We start from the raw sequence: 13,320 nt of genomic DNA, 5'->3' as shown, positions 1-13,320 counted from the left end.
GAAAGGTAGTACAGGAAAAGGATTTGGTTTAGGATGTAAGCTATTTTTTTCAGAATTGGGAAATGCAGGTTTTGGGTTGCCTGTTGTGTTAACTTCCCCATTTGAGGACATTGATGTTGTTTTTTGGATTGTCAGAGTCTGAAGACTCATGTAACATCATTGTTGCAAATACCAGTTGTGCATGCGTAGCAAATATCTTCCGTTATCCTGTTAATGTTGCTGATTCCTTAGTGGATGGCGGGGTCTATTTTGAAGGCTAGTCAGTGTGAGAGAGCACATGCTGCCCCTGCCCTTCATGTTGTCCCAGTTTAACCTGCACTAAATTCACAATGTAAACCCCATGGATTACCATGCGGCATTTGATAGATTGTATAAATGTGTATGAATTTTCTTTTTCTTTTTTAGCTGGCATAACAATTGCTTGAAGCATGTGTAGCTGTAGATTTAGAGGCTCCACATTCTTTTGCCATCTGGTGTTGGGCCTGGATGTTTACAATTTGTTTTTCTTTTTAAGATGTTTCGAGTTACAAGACCTGTTGTGACTCCTCCCTTAGTTCACAGTGCAGCAGGGCAACGGCTCCACTACAGATTTTCTTCTGCCATCAGACTTGGGCGTAGACTCATTCTCCGCTGGAGTAATACCAGCCTTCAAGTTCATTATCACAGTGACTTAAACAATTGCTACTTATCCAACACCTGTTCGGAGCATTTTCACTGACACCCTAGCACCTTCATTTAAGACACTGTTAACTCGTTGACCATAGCAATCGAAGCCCCCACATACCGGCAATAACAGGACTGCCAATTTCATTTTGTATAACAAATAATGAAAGTAGAGGGATGGTATACAACGGAAACCATTACAGATTTGCTGTTGGTAAAAGGCAAAGTATCCCTGGTCGGACCACTGTGGTGTGTGCAGCCTCTGTTGCCAGAGCATGAATAGGATGCCTATGACACCCGTCAAGTTTTTTGCTGCTAGAAGACCCACCAGTAACAAGGAGAAAGGTATTTAGCACATCAAAGGATGCAAGAACAAGCTTCCCTTGAAATAGTTGACATCTTGGAGGTGGCTGGCGGTCACGTCTGATCTTCCACCTGCCGGAGGTGAGGTGGAGATCGAGAGCTCCTAAATGTTTTACTCGGAAAGATTTGATTCTGAGCAGGAGGAGCCGTGCATCCAGCCCTGAAGCAACTGGTTTCAAAGACCAGGCCCACACCTGGGGCCTCAGTGTTGCAGCAACGCCATTCTTACCAAACTGCCTGAGCATCCTCAGACTGACAAGAGATCACTATGAGAGAGTCTGGCATTGAGCCCAGAGTACAGGCTCAACAATCACCCTCAATGCCTGCCAACAACCCCTTCTCGACCCAGAGAGCCTCCCTGGATGCTAAGAAAGTCTCCACTGAAAGATACAGAGGCACACTGACCGTGGATGCCTCACATAGGGTGATATTTAATGTGAACATTAGATCACCTTGGCTGCCACCGATATCGCCTCTAGAGGTATTAACACCAGTATCCTTCTATGCTGCCATGCCGGGCTATGACTTTTGTTTCTGACCTGAGCTGCAACAGCATCTCTAACATGCTGTATCATGGGTAGCATTTCTTCAGGCCACGGGTTGATGACGTTATTAGAAAAATATTTAATAAGACACACCTTGCCATGGGTGCCCTTTCTGCAACACAAACGTTCCACCTGTTGGAAACATCAAGCCAGAATTGGATCCAAGGCATCTGCATCCTCTCAAATTCAGGGCAACCAGCAGCAGTCCTTTCAGAACATTCAGCCCTCCAAACTCTTCTCATGGCAGAGGCCAGGGTGGCTCACACTGGGGTGCTTCACCACCACAGAACATACTCCACTTCCATTTTCTGTCTTCACAACACCTTTCTGGGAAAAACAGTTCTTTTCCTCACAGTGGAATGCAGATACCCTGGACAAATAGGTTCTCTTTAGTACAGTATGAGTACTGTCTAATGTTCCACATTGTGCTGCCAAATATCCTGCCTAGACGCCACTAAATATCTTGCAAGACCATCTTCCTCTACTCAGAGGTGGTGCAGGCACTCCTATCCAAAGGAGCATGCAAGCGTCGCATCTATACCATAGCTCAAAGGAGTGCAGTTCCTCTGTTTCTTAATACCAAGGGTGGATGGGTCCCTCAAGGCAGTCCTCTACCTTCGGCTGCTGACCAACTATATTTTGTTGGTGCACTTTTATTTGACTTAAATGCAGGGTATCATCCCATAGCTGTGGCAGTAAGACTTCATTTTTTTTTTTTTTTTTTAAATTATTTTTATTGCAGGAATTAGTAAATCGTTACATAGTCGGCCATCATTACATCGCAAGCCGGAGCATTGAAACATAACCCTCCGTCCCCCTCCGGAAGTTGCTTACACAGCCATTCAGCCCACAACCCTGGGGTCGGGCGGCGAAAGTCCATGGGGGCTCAGGAGGTTGTCGAGGTCGGCCCGGAGGATTCGTTGTCCTTCATCTGCTTTTCTAAACAAGCCTATAATTCCAAAAACACCCCCCCACCCTCGAAACCCCCCAATCCCAGATAACCCCTCCCCCCCCCCCCCCCCGCCATCAGAGCGCGGCATCAACCGCAACCGGATCTTCTAGGGGACCCATGGGGAAAGCTATAAAGCTGAGAAGTGCAACCGTCTAACGGGACTCAGGGCGCGCCGCTTCCTCACGTTCGGCATCGCCGGGGGCGCGATACTCCCTAAGGGCCTGCACAAGCATCTCCCACTCCAGCGCTGTCTCCTCGGCCTTCTCGTTACGCTGCCTCCAAGCTAGCTGGTATCTAAGCGTACTCTCCCCCGCCGCCCACTTCAAAAATTCGCTGTGCCACCGACTCCCTGTCGGGCCGGTCCGTGCCTTCCAATTCCTGGTCACCTCCCGTTTAGCAAGGAGCAGCCCCAAATCGATGAATTTACTAGATATTTTATTCTTGGGGGTATGAGGGAACCAATGCAGGAGACCCACCGCCGCATCCAACGAAAGGGATCTCCCCGTCGTTTCCTCCAGGGTCTGCCCCACTTCCTCCCAATAGGCCGACAATCCCGGGCAGGCCCACAGCATGTGGAGAAGGTCCGCCTCCTGGGCTGGGCACCTGGGGCACTCCGCCGAGGCCGCCGCAAAATATCGCCTGATTTTCACCGGGGTCAAATATGCTCTATGGAGCACATAATAGTGGACTAATTGAAAGCGGGCGTGGCGTGTGCCCTTCCAGGCTCGCCGCACCAGCTGAGCCCAGGTCGTCTCCGGGATCTCCTTGCCAATGTCCTCCTCCCATCGGTTTCTCAGGGTGGTGAGGGGAGCCAGCCCCTCATTGAGCAGTCTACCGTAAAGGCATGTGACCGCCTTTACCGTGCCCGCGGACATCATCACGTATTGGCACACCGGGGATAAAAGGGGTTCTGCCTGCCCGGACCTCCAGTGCGCCTGGATCGCTCGAACAAGGGCCGAGTGCAGCAAAAAGTCGCCGCGGGGAATCCCGAAGCGATCAATGAGCTCCTGGAATGGCAAGATCGTCCCGTCCTCGTAAAGATCACCGATGAGCTGCAGGCCGGCGTCCTCCCAGGTCGCCAACCGCGACCAATCACCCCCATGGGGCAAAGCCGTGGCAGTAAGACTTCATGGCGGTGCTGGACCTAAGCTACCTATTTCCTCATCCCCATACTTCCTGCCCCCACCACCAGTACCTTTGCTTTGTGATAAGTGGACCATGCTAGCACTTCAAAGCTCTGCCTTTTGGCGTCTCTGCGGCTATAAGGGTGTTCAGAGTATCTAGAGGTGGTGGCTGGGCATTGGTGCAGAAACACGATTCACATTTTTCCAGGTGTACACAATTGGCTGACAAGAGGCAGCAGGCAACTATCACTAGCACACACTCCAAACCCTTTCCTCCAGAAAGCGACTTAGAGACTGCTGTTCAAACTCTCATACTTTCTCATGTTGATGGTAGTAAGGCCCTACTCCATGGCCTCCCTGAAGCTGCACTGGCACCCCTTATTGGCATCCTACATCGTCCAGGGCTGGAAAGAATGAGCACACCACCACCATGATGGCACTGCATTATCTCCCCTTGCCAGCCCACACCAAAGTCGGGACACTCTCAGACTGCAGACTAACAAGCGTAAAAAAAACGAGAAAACAAGACCGCAGGCTTTTTTCATCCATGCTACCAAGATCTGTTACAATATCTCTCTATCTATCAGGACCACAGCAGTGCTGCACCAAAATAGGTAAGAGTTGAAGATTCACCCCTTTAAAGAATGCTACATCATAATGTATTTACCATCCATAAGCCAGCTCAATCTCATCTTTCTTGTTGAATATGCTAGTATCTGCTCATGTGCTGTACTCTGCTGCGATTTGGCTAGTTTTGTGCTATAGAAATACCGCATACGTGCATGCATACAGCTGTGTCCTTACTTTCCCGGTTTGGATTTACCATAGACTCCTAAAAGTCTCCCTTCTAAGGATGCAACTCTTCTTAGTTCCATCCTAAGCACTATTACTGGGAAAGCATACCCCTACCAAGAGAGTTGCTGTCTCTTTTCAGCATGTCCTCTTACTGTGGGATGGTAATGAAGTTATTGGAAATGATGGCCTTTTGCATTCCCATTGTCTGCACATAGGCCCACATCAACGGTTCCTTTCTAGGCAGTGGTCTCAAACGAGGGTCAGTGGGAGGATCTAGTGTCGGCAAAATCTAAAACTCAGCACATTCTTCTACGGTGGAACAGCAAAAATTGCTCAGAAGGCCATTCCTTGCTAGACCTGTCACCCCTTTAGCAGATGACCATTACCGTCATTACCTCACTCACCGGGCGAGGAGCTAATCTCCACCACATGACCACTCGGGACTCCTGGACCCCACAATACCAGGATCGTACATCTACTTGGAGCTCTTGCCCATCCTTCTAGGCCAAAACCCCTTTCCTCAAGCTCACCCAGGGCAAATAAATACTCCTAAATATGGACAACATGATGGCCGTGAACTACATCCAGAAGCAGGGGGACACTTTCTTCTCTTGACTACTAGCACAAGAGGTTTGGCACTGGGCGGTTAACACACATCTGTTGTCAGAACTCTTGCTGAAGGGCAGACAGTGATTTTGCAGAGCCGCTAAGCACAACACAAGTCCACAAATGAGAACTGAACTTACACGGCCTTCACAGGTATTTGTCATTGGCGCATTCGGATCATCGACCTGTTTCCCACACCCAAAAACACAAATGCCAAAACTTTGCGTTTAGGTACCTACAGTTCTTGAGCGATGCAGTATTGATGAACAGGTCTGGGATATTTGTTTATGCTTTTGGACCCCCTCCCACTTGTTCAATAAGCGATCTTGAAAATGAGGCAGGTATTCATGACTCATCCTAATGGCACCAACCTGTGCCAGACAGCCTGGGTATGACATGCTACTGGAGATGTCAGTAAGTCCTCACCTAAACCTGCCCCTGACGCCAGACTTTCTCACTCAGCATCAGGGACAGAATTCCGATACCTCAAACTCCCAAATGGGAGTGCATGCTCATTCTTAACGCAGGCCTACTATGTATTCCTTTTATGCTGCAAAGTGGAACAGACTTAACCCCCTACTTCATTAATAATGAAACAGACTAAGTTCTATGTACAAAATTACATTTGCCACCTGCTACATCTTGCAAAGGCATGGTTATAATATGCATCCAATTATTGGCTGCATTTGCAGCATACATACATAACAGAGAACATGCGTCCCTTTTGAAAATCCTTGTTAAAGATTTTATGGTGTGCCTTATATAGCAAAACACCTCCAGCCCCACTACCCACCCCCCAGCACTGCACTGAGTCAGCACTGGTGGCTGCATCGGAGGAAATTAGAGGGAGAGTGGATAAGAGCAGCACTGATCCTACTCGATCTCTCTGCCGCCTTTGACACGGTCCACCATGCGCGCCTGGGTAGGCGCCTGCACACGCTGGACGTTAGGAGTACTGCACTGTCGCTGCTGACCTCCTTTTTAGAAAACAGGCAAAAATGAGTTGAGGCGGGGGGGGGCTAAATCTAGCCCTTCTCCCTCCCTTGTGGGATCCCACAGGGATCAGCACTCAGTCCAACGCTTTTTAATGTTTACGTTACTCTCCTGGTTCAGCTTATCGTGAGTTTTGGTCTGTCCGTACTTTCCTATGCGGACGACACTCAGATTGTCCGTAACATTGCAGGCTGAGAAGGACGCTCACAGTTTCTGCAGCTGCATGTCCGCTGTGGCTGGCTGGATGGAGGAAAACTGCTTAAAGCTGAATTCTGGGAAAACAGAGGTACTGCTTTTTGGGAATGAAGCCTCCTTCTGGAATGCGTCGTGGTGGCCCCAGGAGTTGGGGGATTTACCGAAGCCAGTTTTGAAGGCTAAAAATCTTGGAGTTATTTTTTATGCCAATCTATGCTTCAGTGCCCAGATCAATGCAGTGACATCTGCGGGCTGCTATTTACTACGGGTTCTGATAAAAATACTCCCGTTCATCCCAACTGATCTGCAGAAGACCGTAATGTTGGCCCTAGTGGGGTCAAAGCTGGATTATTGTAACACACTATCTAGGCATTCCAAAATACTCGATAAAAAAACTGCAGTCGCTTCAAAATGCGGTGGCAAGAACGCTCTTGAACATTCCTAAATTCAAACCTGTGGCGCATCTTCTACATGGTCTGCACTGGCTCCCTGTGGAGAGGAGAATCTCGTTCAAAGCCTTGTGCCTGGTACATCAGGCACCTCATGGTACGGCCCCCCCCTCTGCTTTCAGGAACTATTTACCTGGTACACTCCCAGTAGAACACTGAGGTCCAGCACCGAACACAAGGTTCAGATCCCAAGATTTAAGTGAGTAAAGTGGGGCTGTAGAACGCTGAGATTTCAAGGGGGAAGGTTATGGAATGCCCTCCCTCTGGCCCTCAGCTCCCAACAAAATTTGCAGCGGTTTAGAAAGCAGCTGAAGACCTGGCTGTTCCCACTGGCTCAGCCTTAACGCAGGATTTTTCACTGCCCTGGTTACTGCTTTGCCGTTGCCGATTTGGTCCGCACAACACTGACACCCTCGGGTATTGTACGCATTACAATAGCAATTCATTCATTCGTTCATGGCACTCCACTCCTATGGTCTACAGATGTTGTGCAAGGCGGCTTTCTAAAGCAATGGCCTCCATCAGACTCATCATTGGATTATGGGCTTTAATCATAAAATAACCTTTTATTCAAGTGCACAGTGACCAAGGGTAGTTCTTTGAACCAGTCCCAAATTTCTGTCAAAGGTAGTGCCACCATATTGCACATTAATCAAATTACCAATTGCCCCCCTCCCCCCCCTTGTCCCACAGCCTAAATATGTAGCGAAATGAGTCCTTCTCTAAAACAGAACTCTTTACAGCCTTTCCTAGCCCCACACGGGACACCCCATCTCCATTACGGGCATTGCAAGATGGAATGTTAAATGGATACAGACTTGTTGTGCCAAAAACCACACCAGCATTAGCTGTCGGCTAACATGTTTTTGACTGGCAATTGGCCAAACTGTTTTAAGAAACTTGTTTCAAACATCTGAATCATCTGCTTGCTAGCCATCACTTTGGGAGAGAAACTGCTTTAGAGGCTGTGCAGAGCTTATGTATCTACAGGCACACATGCTGCAAACGGAAAATGTTGCACTGTAATCACCTGTTTGTAGCATGTAGTGCTGTAGGCCCACCCTCCTCTCCAGAAGCCAATGATGAGCAGATGTTTTTGCTTTTGCGCAAAACGCTTGCCCTTCTACAATGTATTTCACTTACACTACACATTGACTGGGAAGGAAAACAATCTGAGGTGGAGCTGTTGTCCTGGTGCATTGTGGACAGAGAGGGAGTCGCAACAGGTCTTTCTGCAAACGTCTTGGCCCAACACTACATTGCAGGAGTATGCAGAGTATGTAAATCTACAGCACTGCATGCTATGAACAGGTGGTTACAGGGTAAGTAACATTTTCCTTTTATGTTTTTTTTTTTATCCTTTTCTCTAGGAGTTGCAGGCGAGGGTGTCATTAAACACAATGAGCATCTTGCTTGGAGCTCTTCACAGTTGTGCTGATGGTGAGACTCGTTGGGTCCAGTCAGAAAACCGCTGTGATTTCCTACTCTAGAGCCTCTTTCAGCCCATTTGAGTGTTGTGCCAATGGCTACCCAAGGGTTGCAGGGCTGGCACCAGCCCCTGCTGGGGTGAGCTGCACCAACCACAAAAGTGCTTTTTTGGTGGTCAGCACCATTAAGGCAGCTGTGCATTAGTTTGTGAGACAATAGCATGCCTAGACCAAGTCACAGATGTTGCCTGCCCTGTGCTGCAGCCTTTTGTAGGTTACACTTGGAGACAAGTTTATTTCCATGTAGCTACATTGCATATCAGCTAGCCTTGGTGGTGACTGCACATTACCAAACTAGAAACTCATCCTGTCTGTGTGAATAGTAAAGAATGTGTGATCCTGCATACAGCAGAAGCCTACTCTCACATAAGCATAATGCACACTCCTACCAAAAGATGTATTTAGGTAAGACTATTCCAAAATGTGTATACTTGCATGAATGGCTACGGGAGTGGGAAGAACAGTTGCAGTGGCTAGTAGAGCCATGCTCCTGTGATCCCTCCAAAGTATGAGATAAGAGACCTGCTTCATTCAGAGCTCCTGTTTAAGTCATTGAGCTAGTGGTTCATTCTGGCAGAGGGTAAGCACTTCCTGTCTACATGGAAAAGGCAAGCACTCTTAAAATAGCTGCTGGACTTGCCATTGCTATTCTGTTGTTTCTCTGCCCCCACCCATCTCCATTGTTGAGGTTCCATTGTAGTTTGTGTTTTATATGTATTGTAAAGGCATCCTGTGCTAGAAAGGCAGCGAAATGTCTTGTTTACACCTCACAGTTCTCTCATTTGGCATTGTTTCTTTTTATTTTAAAAATAAATTGTGATTGAAAGTTGTTCTTATTTCCATAGTTCCCAAGCTATGCTTCAAACACATAGCAGTTAGAGCCACTGCTGAAATTTAGCCTGTCAGAGGTTACTTCTCGAGTCTGGCCCCTTCCCACTTAACTCATCTTCCTCCAATCCTACTGAACATACTCCTGACTGTATTCTTTTCTATGTTGCTTCTTACCGTCCCTCAGCTCCCCGCCCTCATCCCTGTGTCTTAAAATCTGCTTTTCGCCTTCCGCTGTCCTTCGTTTGCTTAGCTATCTCAATCCCTTTTCACGTCTTATACACTTTTTCTCGATGTATACCGACTTTGTTCTCAGCGCATTCCTCAACCACCTTCCCCATCTGCATTGTCTAGTCTCTCCCTAGTCACTACGCTCCCATCCACTAGGGCTGCTTCTCCTCAAGGACCCTAAGATTAGACTTCTCTGTCCTTTAAAACTAAAAAGTCACATTTTGGGTTGACAGGACAAAAGGTGTCTCCCATTTTCTAATAGTAAGGTTGCAATAGTTTTTACTTTGGAACGGCAGAAAGTGAAAAGGTATTTTAATTCAATATTAAGCATCCATTAGTTTTCCCGACTGGCGTGTGACGGTCTACCTCAGGCCATGGCTAAACCTTGAAATGCTCCTCTCAGCATGCATAAATCCAGGAACACGTCACAGTGCATGGGGCTCACAGGAGAAACCAATGCTCCTATTCTGCCATAAAGGTGTTTGGAGTCCGTCCACTATCCACAGTAAATTATTAACCTCATTCTTTGAAATTATGATACTGTGCGCTCACACTGTTGTTTCTCCGCAGGGTCTGCCGGAGGACAAGGTGGAGGCAATTCCAGCACCCACTACCCAGTCAACAACCAGTTCACCATGGGCGGCCCTGCCATTTCCATGGCATCACCGATGTCAATCACCACCAACACCATGCACTACGGCAGCTAAAAGGACCTTGTGCTCCTCCATCCTCTGAACTGACAGCACCAGGGAAACCAAATGAAGACGCTGCCTCCCCTCCTGTTACCCATGCACCATTCTACGAACTGCGTGATGGTCTCCACCTTCTGGGATGCCCTCTACAGCGCCCCCCTCCCCCACCCCCATTCCTCGGTCCAGTCCGTGTGGAGGGACGTTTTAACCATTGTACAGAACAAGCCTCCCAAGGGCAACTCTTCTTTCTTTGATATTTGGACTTGTACAATTTTTTTTTAAAGAAATACATGAACTGCAAAAACCTCAAGATTTTCTCAGCTGCTGTTGGGTTAACAAAAAAACCGCTAACTGTGTTTTTTTTTTTTTTTTTTTGTGCTTGGAATCATCCAAATCATGTAGTCTAGTGTTGAGGTGATGATTTTCCATTGCTTTGTTTGACAGGACCTGCAGAGCAGGCCTGCTGGGCTACAGGCCGTATGGGGCAAGAGTGAAAATGGTAGAGTAGCTGGTGTTCGTTATTTTTTGGAGGTTGAAGGGAGGAGATGTGAAGGAGGCTGTGTGGCTAGCTCTCTCACTCTCTATCCCCACCAAGGGTGCACATGAACTCGATTCAATGCTTTAAGTTTCTGCTCAATTCCCAAAGCACGGCTATCTGTTAGCTGCACTTATTAGCGGGTGCAAGCCTGGAGTCTGATAGAATAAGGCCCTTTTAAAAATGACAGTGTTGGTTTTATATTGTGTATAATTACACAGAGCCAGCATGCATCTCCCTGCAGTGGTGGGAGGTATATATCTCGCACCCAAAGGTTCAGGGTGGAGGGTGGTCCCAAATATTGAATGTAATGAAACATCAGTGTCGTCCAGTCCGTCCCCTCCCTTGGCTTCCCTCTTCTTCAGGAAGGGGCCAAGTAAGGTATTAAATGCGACCTGTGTTTGTGTTCAGGTGTTAAATCTCTTTGGTTTGCCGCTGTCCATAGAGTCTGTTAGTTTGCCCACTGTTTTCTGCTTCTCCAAAGCCTCCATTCTGGGTGATCAGTTTTCAAGGTCACGCCGTGAAATGATTAAAAATAAGTTGTATCTGTGTATCTGAAATGTCTCTTGGCAGTCTGTCGAGCATGCAAACATTTCTGATCTGAAAGCTCCATGGCACATTGGTTAATAAATGGAGACACTTAGAACACTGAAGTCTGCTCTCTTGTTAAAGGAGATGCTTCACTGACCTTGAAATTTAATGAACCCTTTTAAATTCCAAACACCTTTTTTAAATAAAAAAACCCTAAGTGTAGAGCCTCTGCTAATGCTTGGCGGCCTTGAGGCGTTTGCCTGTAGGTGGCAGGAGCAACCTAAGCATCTAATGCCACCTTCACGAAATTTCTGAAACCAGCAGCCGAGAGGACTCTATCCAGAAGGGCAACTCCTTAAGATGGTGCCAAGCCGAGTCTGCTCCATCTTCCTGGTTGAGACAAGCCTAGTGATTCAGGTGAACAAAGTGGCCTCTCGACAGATTGTTTTTTTTTTTTTAGGCCCCAGGAACAGAACTATGGGTATCAAAGACACTTTTAGAGGCCAGCTGGTTGCAGCACGTAAGTTAATTAAAGTGGAAAGACTGTGATTCTGGGCAGCTGGTGGCAAAGGTGAACTTGGTTTTTAAGTTTGACGTACAGTTAGATTATCTGTAGCCTAGCACAACAGTAGTAAACATGTCTTTCAAGAGCATGTCGTCGTCATTTTTAGTCAACATTGGGAAGGCGTGCTCCGTGTATATTGTGCCAACATACAATGACTGCACCTTTCTCGTCTCCTTTCCTTAGTTTGGTTGTTACGCACAAGGGTGCCTGGTTTGGGGAGGATGCATTGATTGAGCCCCACTTTTCCCAGCCTCTGAAATGACAAACAAATCCAGCTTTTCTTCACAAGCGATCAGCTCCTGAAGGGTTCTGTTTGAATGTATACACTACTCCACAGCTGGTCCTTGCAACATGCAAAAAAAATGGGCACCAGCTGCTGACGCATAGGATGGAAGTGTTAGAGATGATGATTGTGCTATTTTTTGTTTTGTTTTCTTGTAGTATTCAATAAAGCCGGGAGAGTTTTAAAAATCGTGCTTTTTACTTCATAACCATCCACAATTCCCTTTATGCTTTTTCTCTTAAAGAAATGATTCTTCTGATGGATACTTCTACCTGCAGATTCCTCATATGTAGAACAATCCCAGGTGTCAGACTGGATCTGTAAACTTCAAAGCTCTCATGTCGCTGGTTATGGGGGGGCGGCAACTTCGCATCTACAGCGCAAGTGATGTCAGGTGACGTGACCATAGCCTTAAAGTGCCACTTGGCGCAACATCAGTTCCCTTTTGACGCAACATCAGTTCCCTTTTTCCCGTGCCTTCTACGTTGATCCGGAGCTTGCCCTCTGCACTGAAGAATTTTCTGTAAGGAAAAAAATCACTACTCTCAGGAGTGTCATGACATCCACATCATGTTTGGGCTTTAATCCTGCAGGGACTAAGAGGGACATATGTTCATCACAGATCACATTCCATGTGTTTGTGGTGTTTGGGGTCAGACCACAATTCTCACTTCTGAGACTCATGCCTCAGCATGCATCCTAAATCCATCAAGGAGTGTGAGGCCAAGCTGTTCATAGACCCTCCCCAAGTTGAAGTCATCGGAGGATGTAGCTCTGATTCAGATCTCCCTCTAAACATTCCTCAAACGAAAAAATCCAGGAAGCGCAAGAAACATGGTAAGTTTTCCAGATGAATCCTATCTCCCACAGGATTTTCATCTTAGGAGCCGAAGTTGGTAATGTTTAGGCTGGCTGATCCTGCACCTGGAGGATCCGGGCTAACATCCCTGCTGAACTCAACCCCGTAGCAGACTCCACCAATGCCTTCCTTCCTGGTAACATTGGTGCAGGACTTTCGATCTTTCCCAGAGTTTCATGTGCCAGGGACAGACCTGGCTGCGTGTCAACGCAATTTTTAGGATTTTCACCATAATCTAACCTTTCAGAGTACCTCTAGGACAGGGAGCACCATTCAGTTTCCTAATGTTCATACCTCAAGCGCCATACTGCCCTTCAGCCTTTCACACCAGTGCACAACTACACAACTCTGTCACTGGTGTGCCCGATGCAGCAGTAAGGCCACCGATGCTGCCACACCTCAGAGCCATACTCTAAGCCAGCTGCGGTGTCGCCTTCTTCACCCATGGAGCCTTCTCTCAAAAGGTCCAGAAGGAAGGCACAATGAAAAGAGAGTACAGATAGCAGATCCATGGTCTCTTCAGTTCTGACTCGCTTAACCTGTACAATAATGATGGTGGTGTAGAAAACACCTATGAAGTGCCAGGCTTATCCTCTGCTAGCTGGTTAGACACTTCTCCAGAAA

The 13,320-nt window shown here is 47.3% G+C and overlaps 1 protein-coding gene across 5 annotated transcripts in view; it reads left to right on the top strand.

The window, feature by feature from the left end:
• Positions 1-12,025, top strand: part of CARM1 (coactivator associated arginine methyltransferase 1) — a 212,864-nt gene extending 200,839 nt beyond the window's left edge. For 4 of the 5 annotated variants that reach the window (XM_085600664.1, XM_085600660.1, XM_085600662.1 and 1 more), the window contains one exon: positions 9,802-12,025. In XM_085600664.1, the coding sequence (XP_085456790.1) occupies positions 9,802-9,938 (137 nt within the window). In that variant the 3' untranslated portion in view covers positions 9,939-12,025. Of the gene's footprint in view, positions 1-8,055; positions 8,126-9,801 lie in introns of all 5 variants that reach the window. The other variant, XM_085600661.1, reaches the window with a different exon arrangement.
• The last annotated feature ends 1,295 nt before the right edge of the window (positions 12,026-13,320 follow it).

Source organism: Triturus cristatus, chromosome 4_2 (genome assembly GCF_964204655.1).
Source record: "Triturus cristatus chromosome 4_2, aTriCri1.1, whole genome shotgun sequence".
Taxonomy (NCBI): Eukaryota; Metazoa; Chordata; class Amphibia; order Caudata; family Salamandridae; genus Triturus; species Triturus cristatus.
This window is presented reverse-complemented; position numbering and strand designations above follow the sequence as displayed.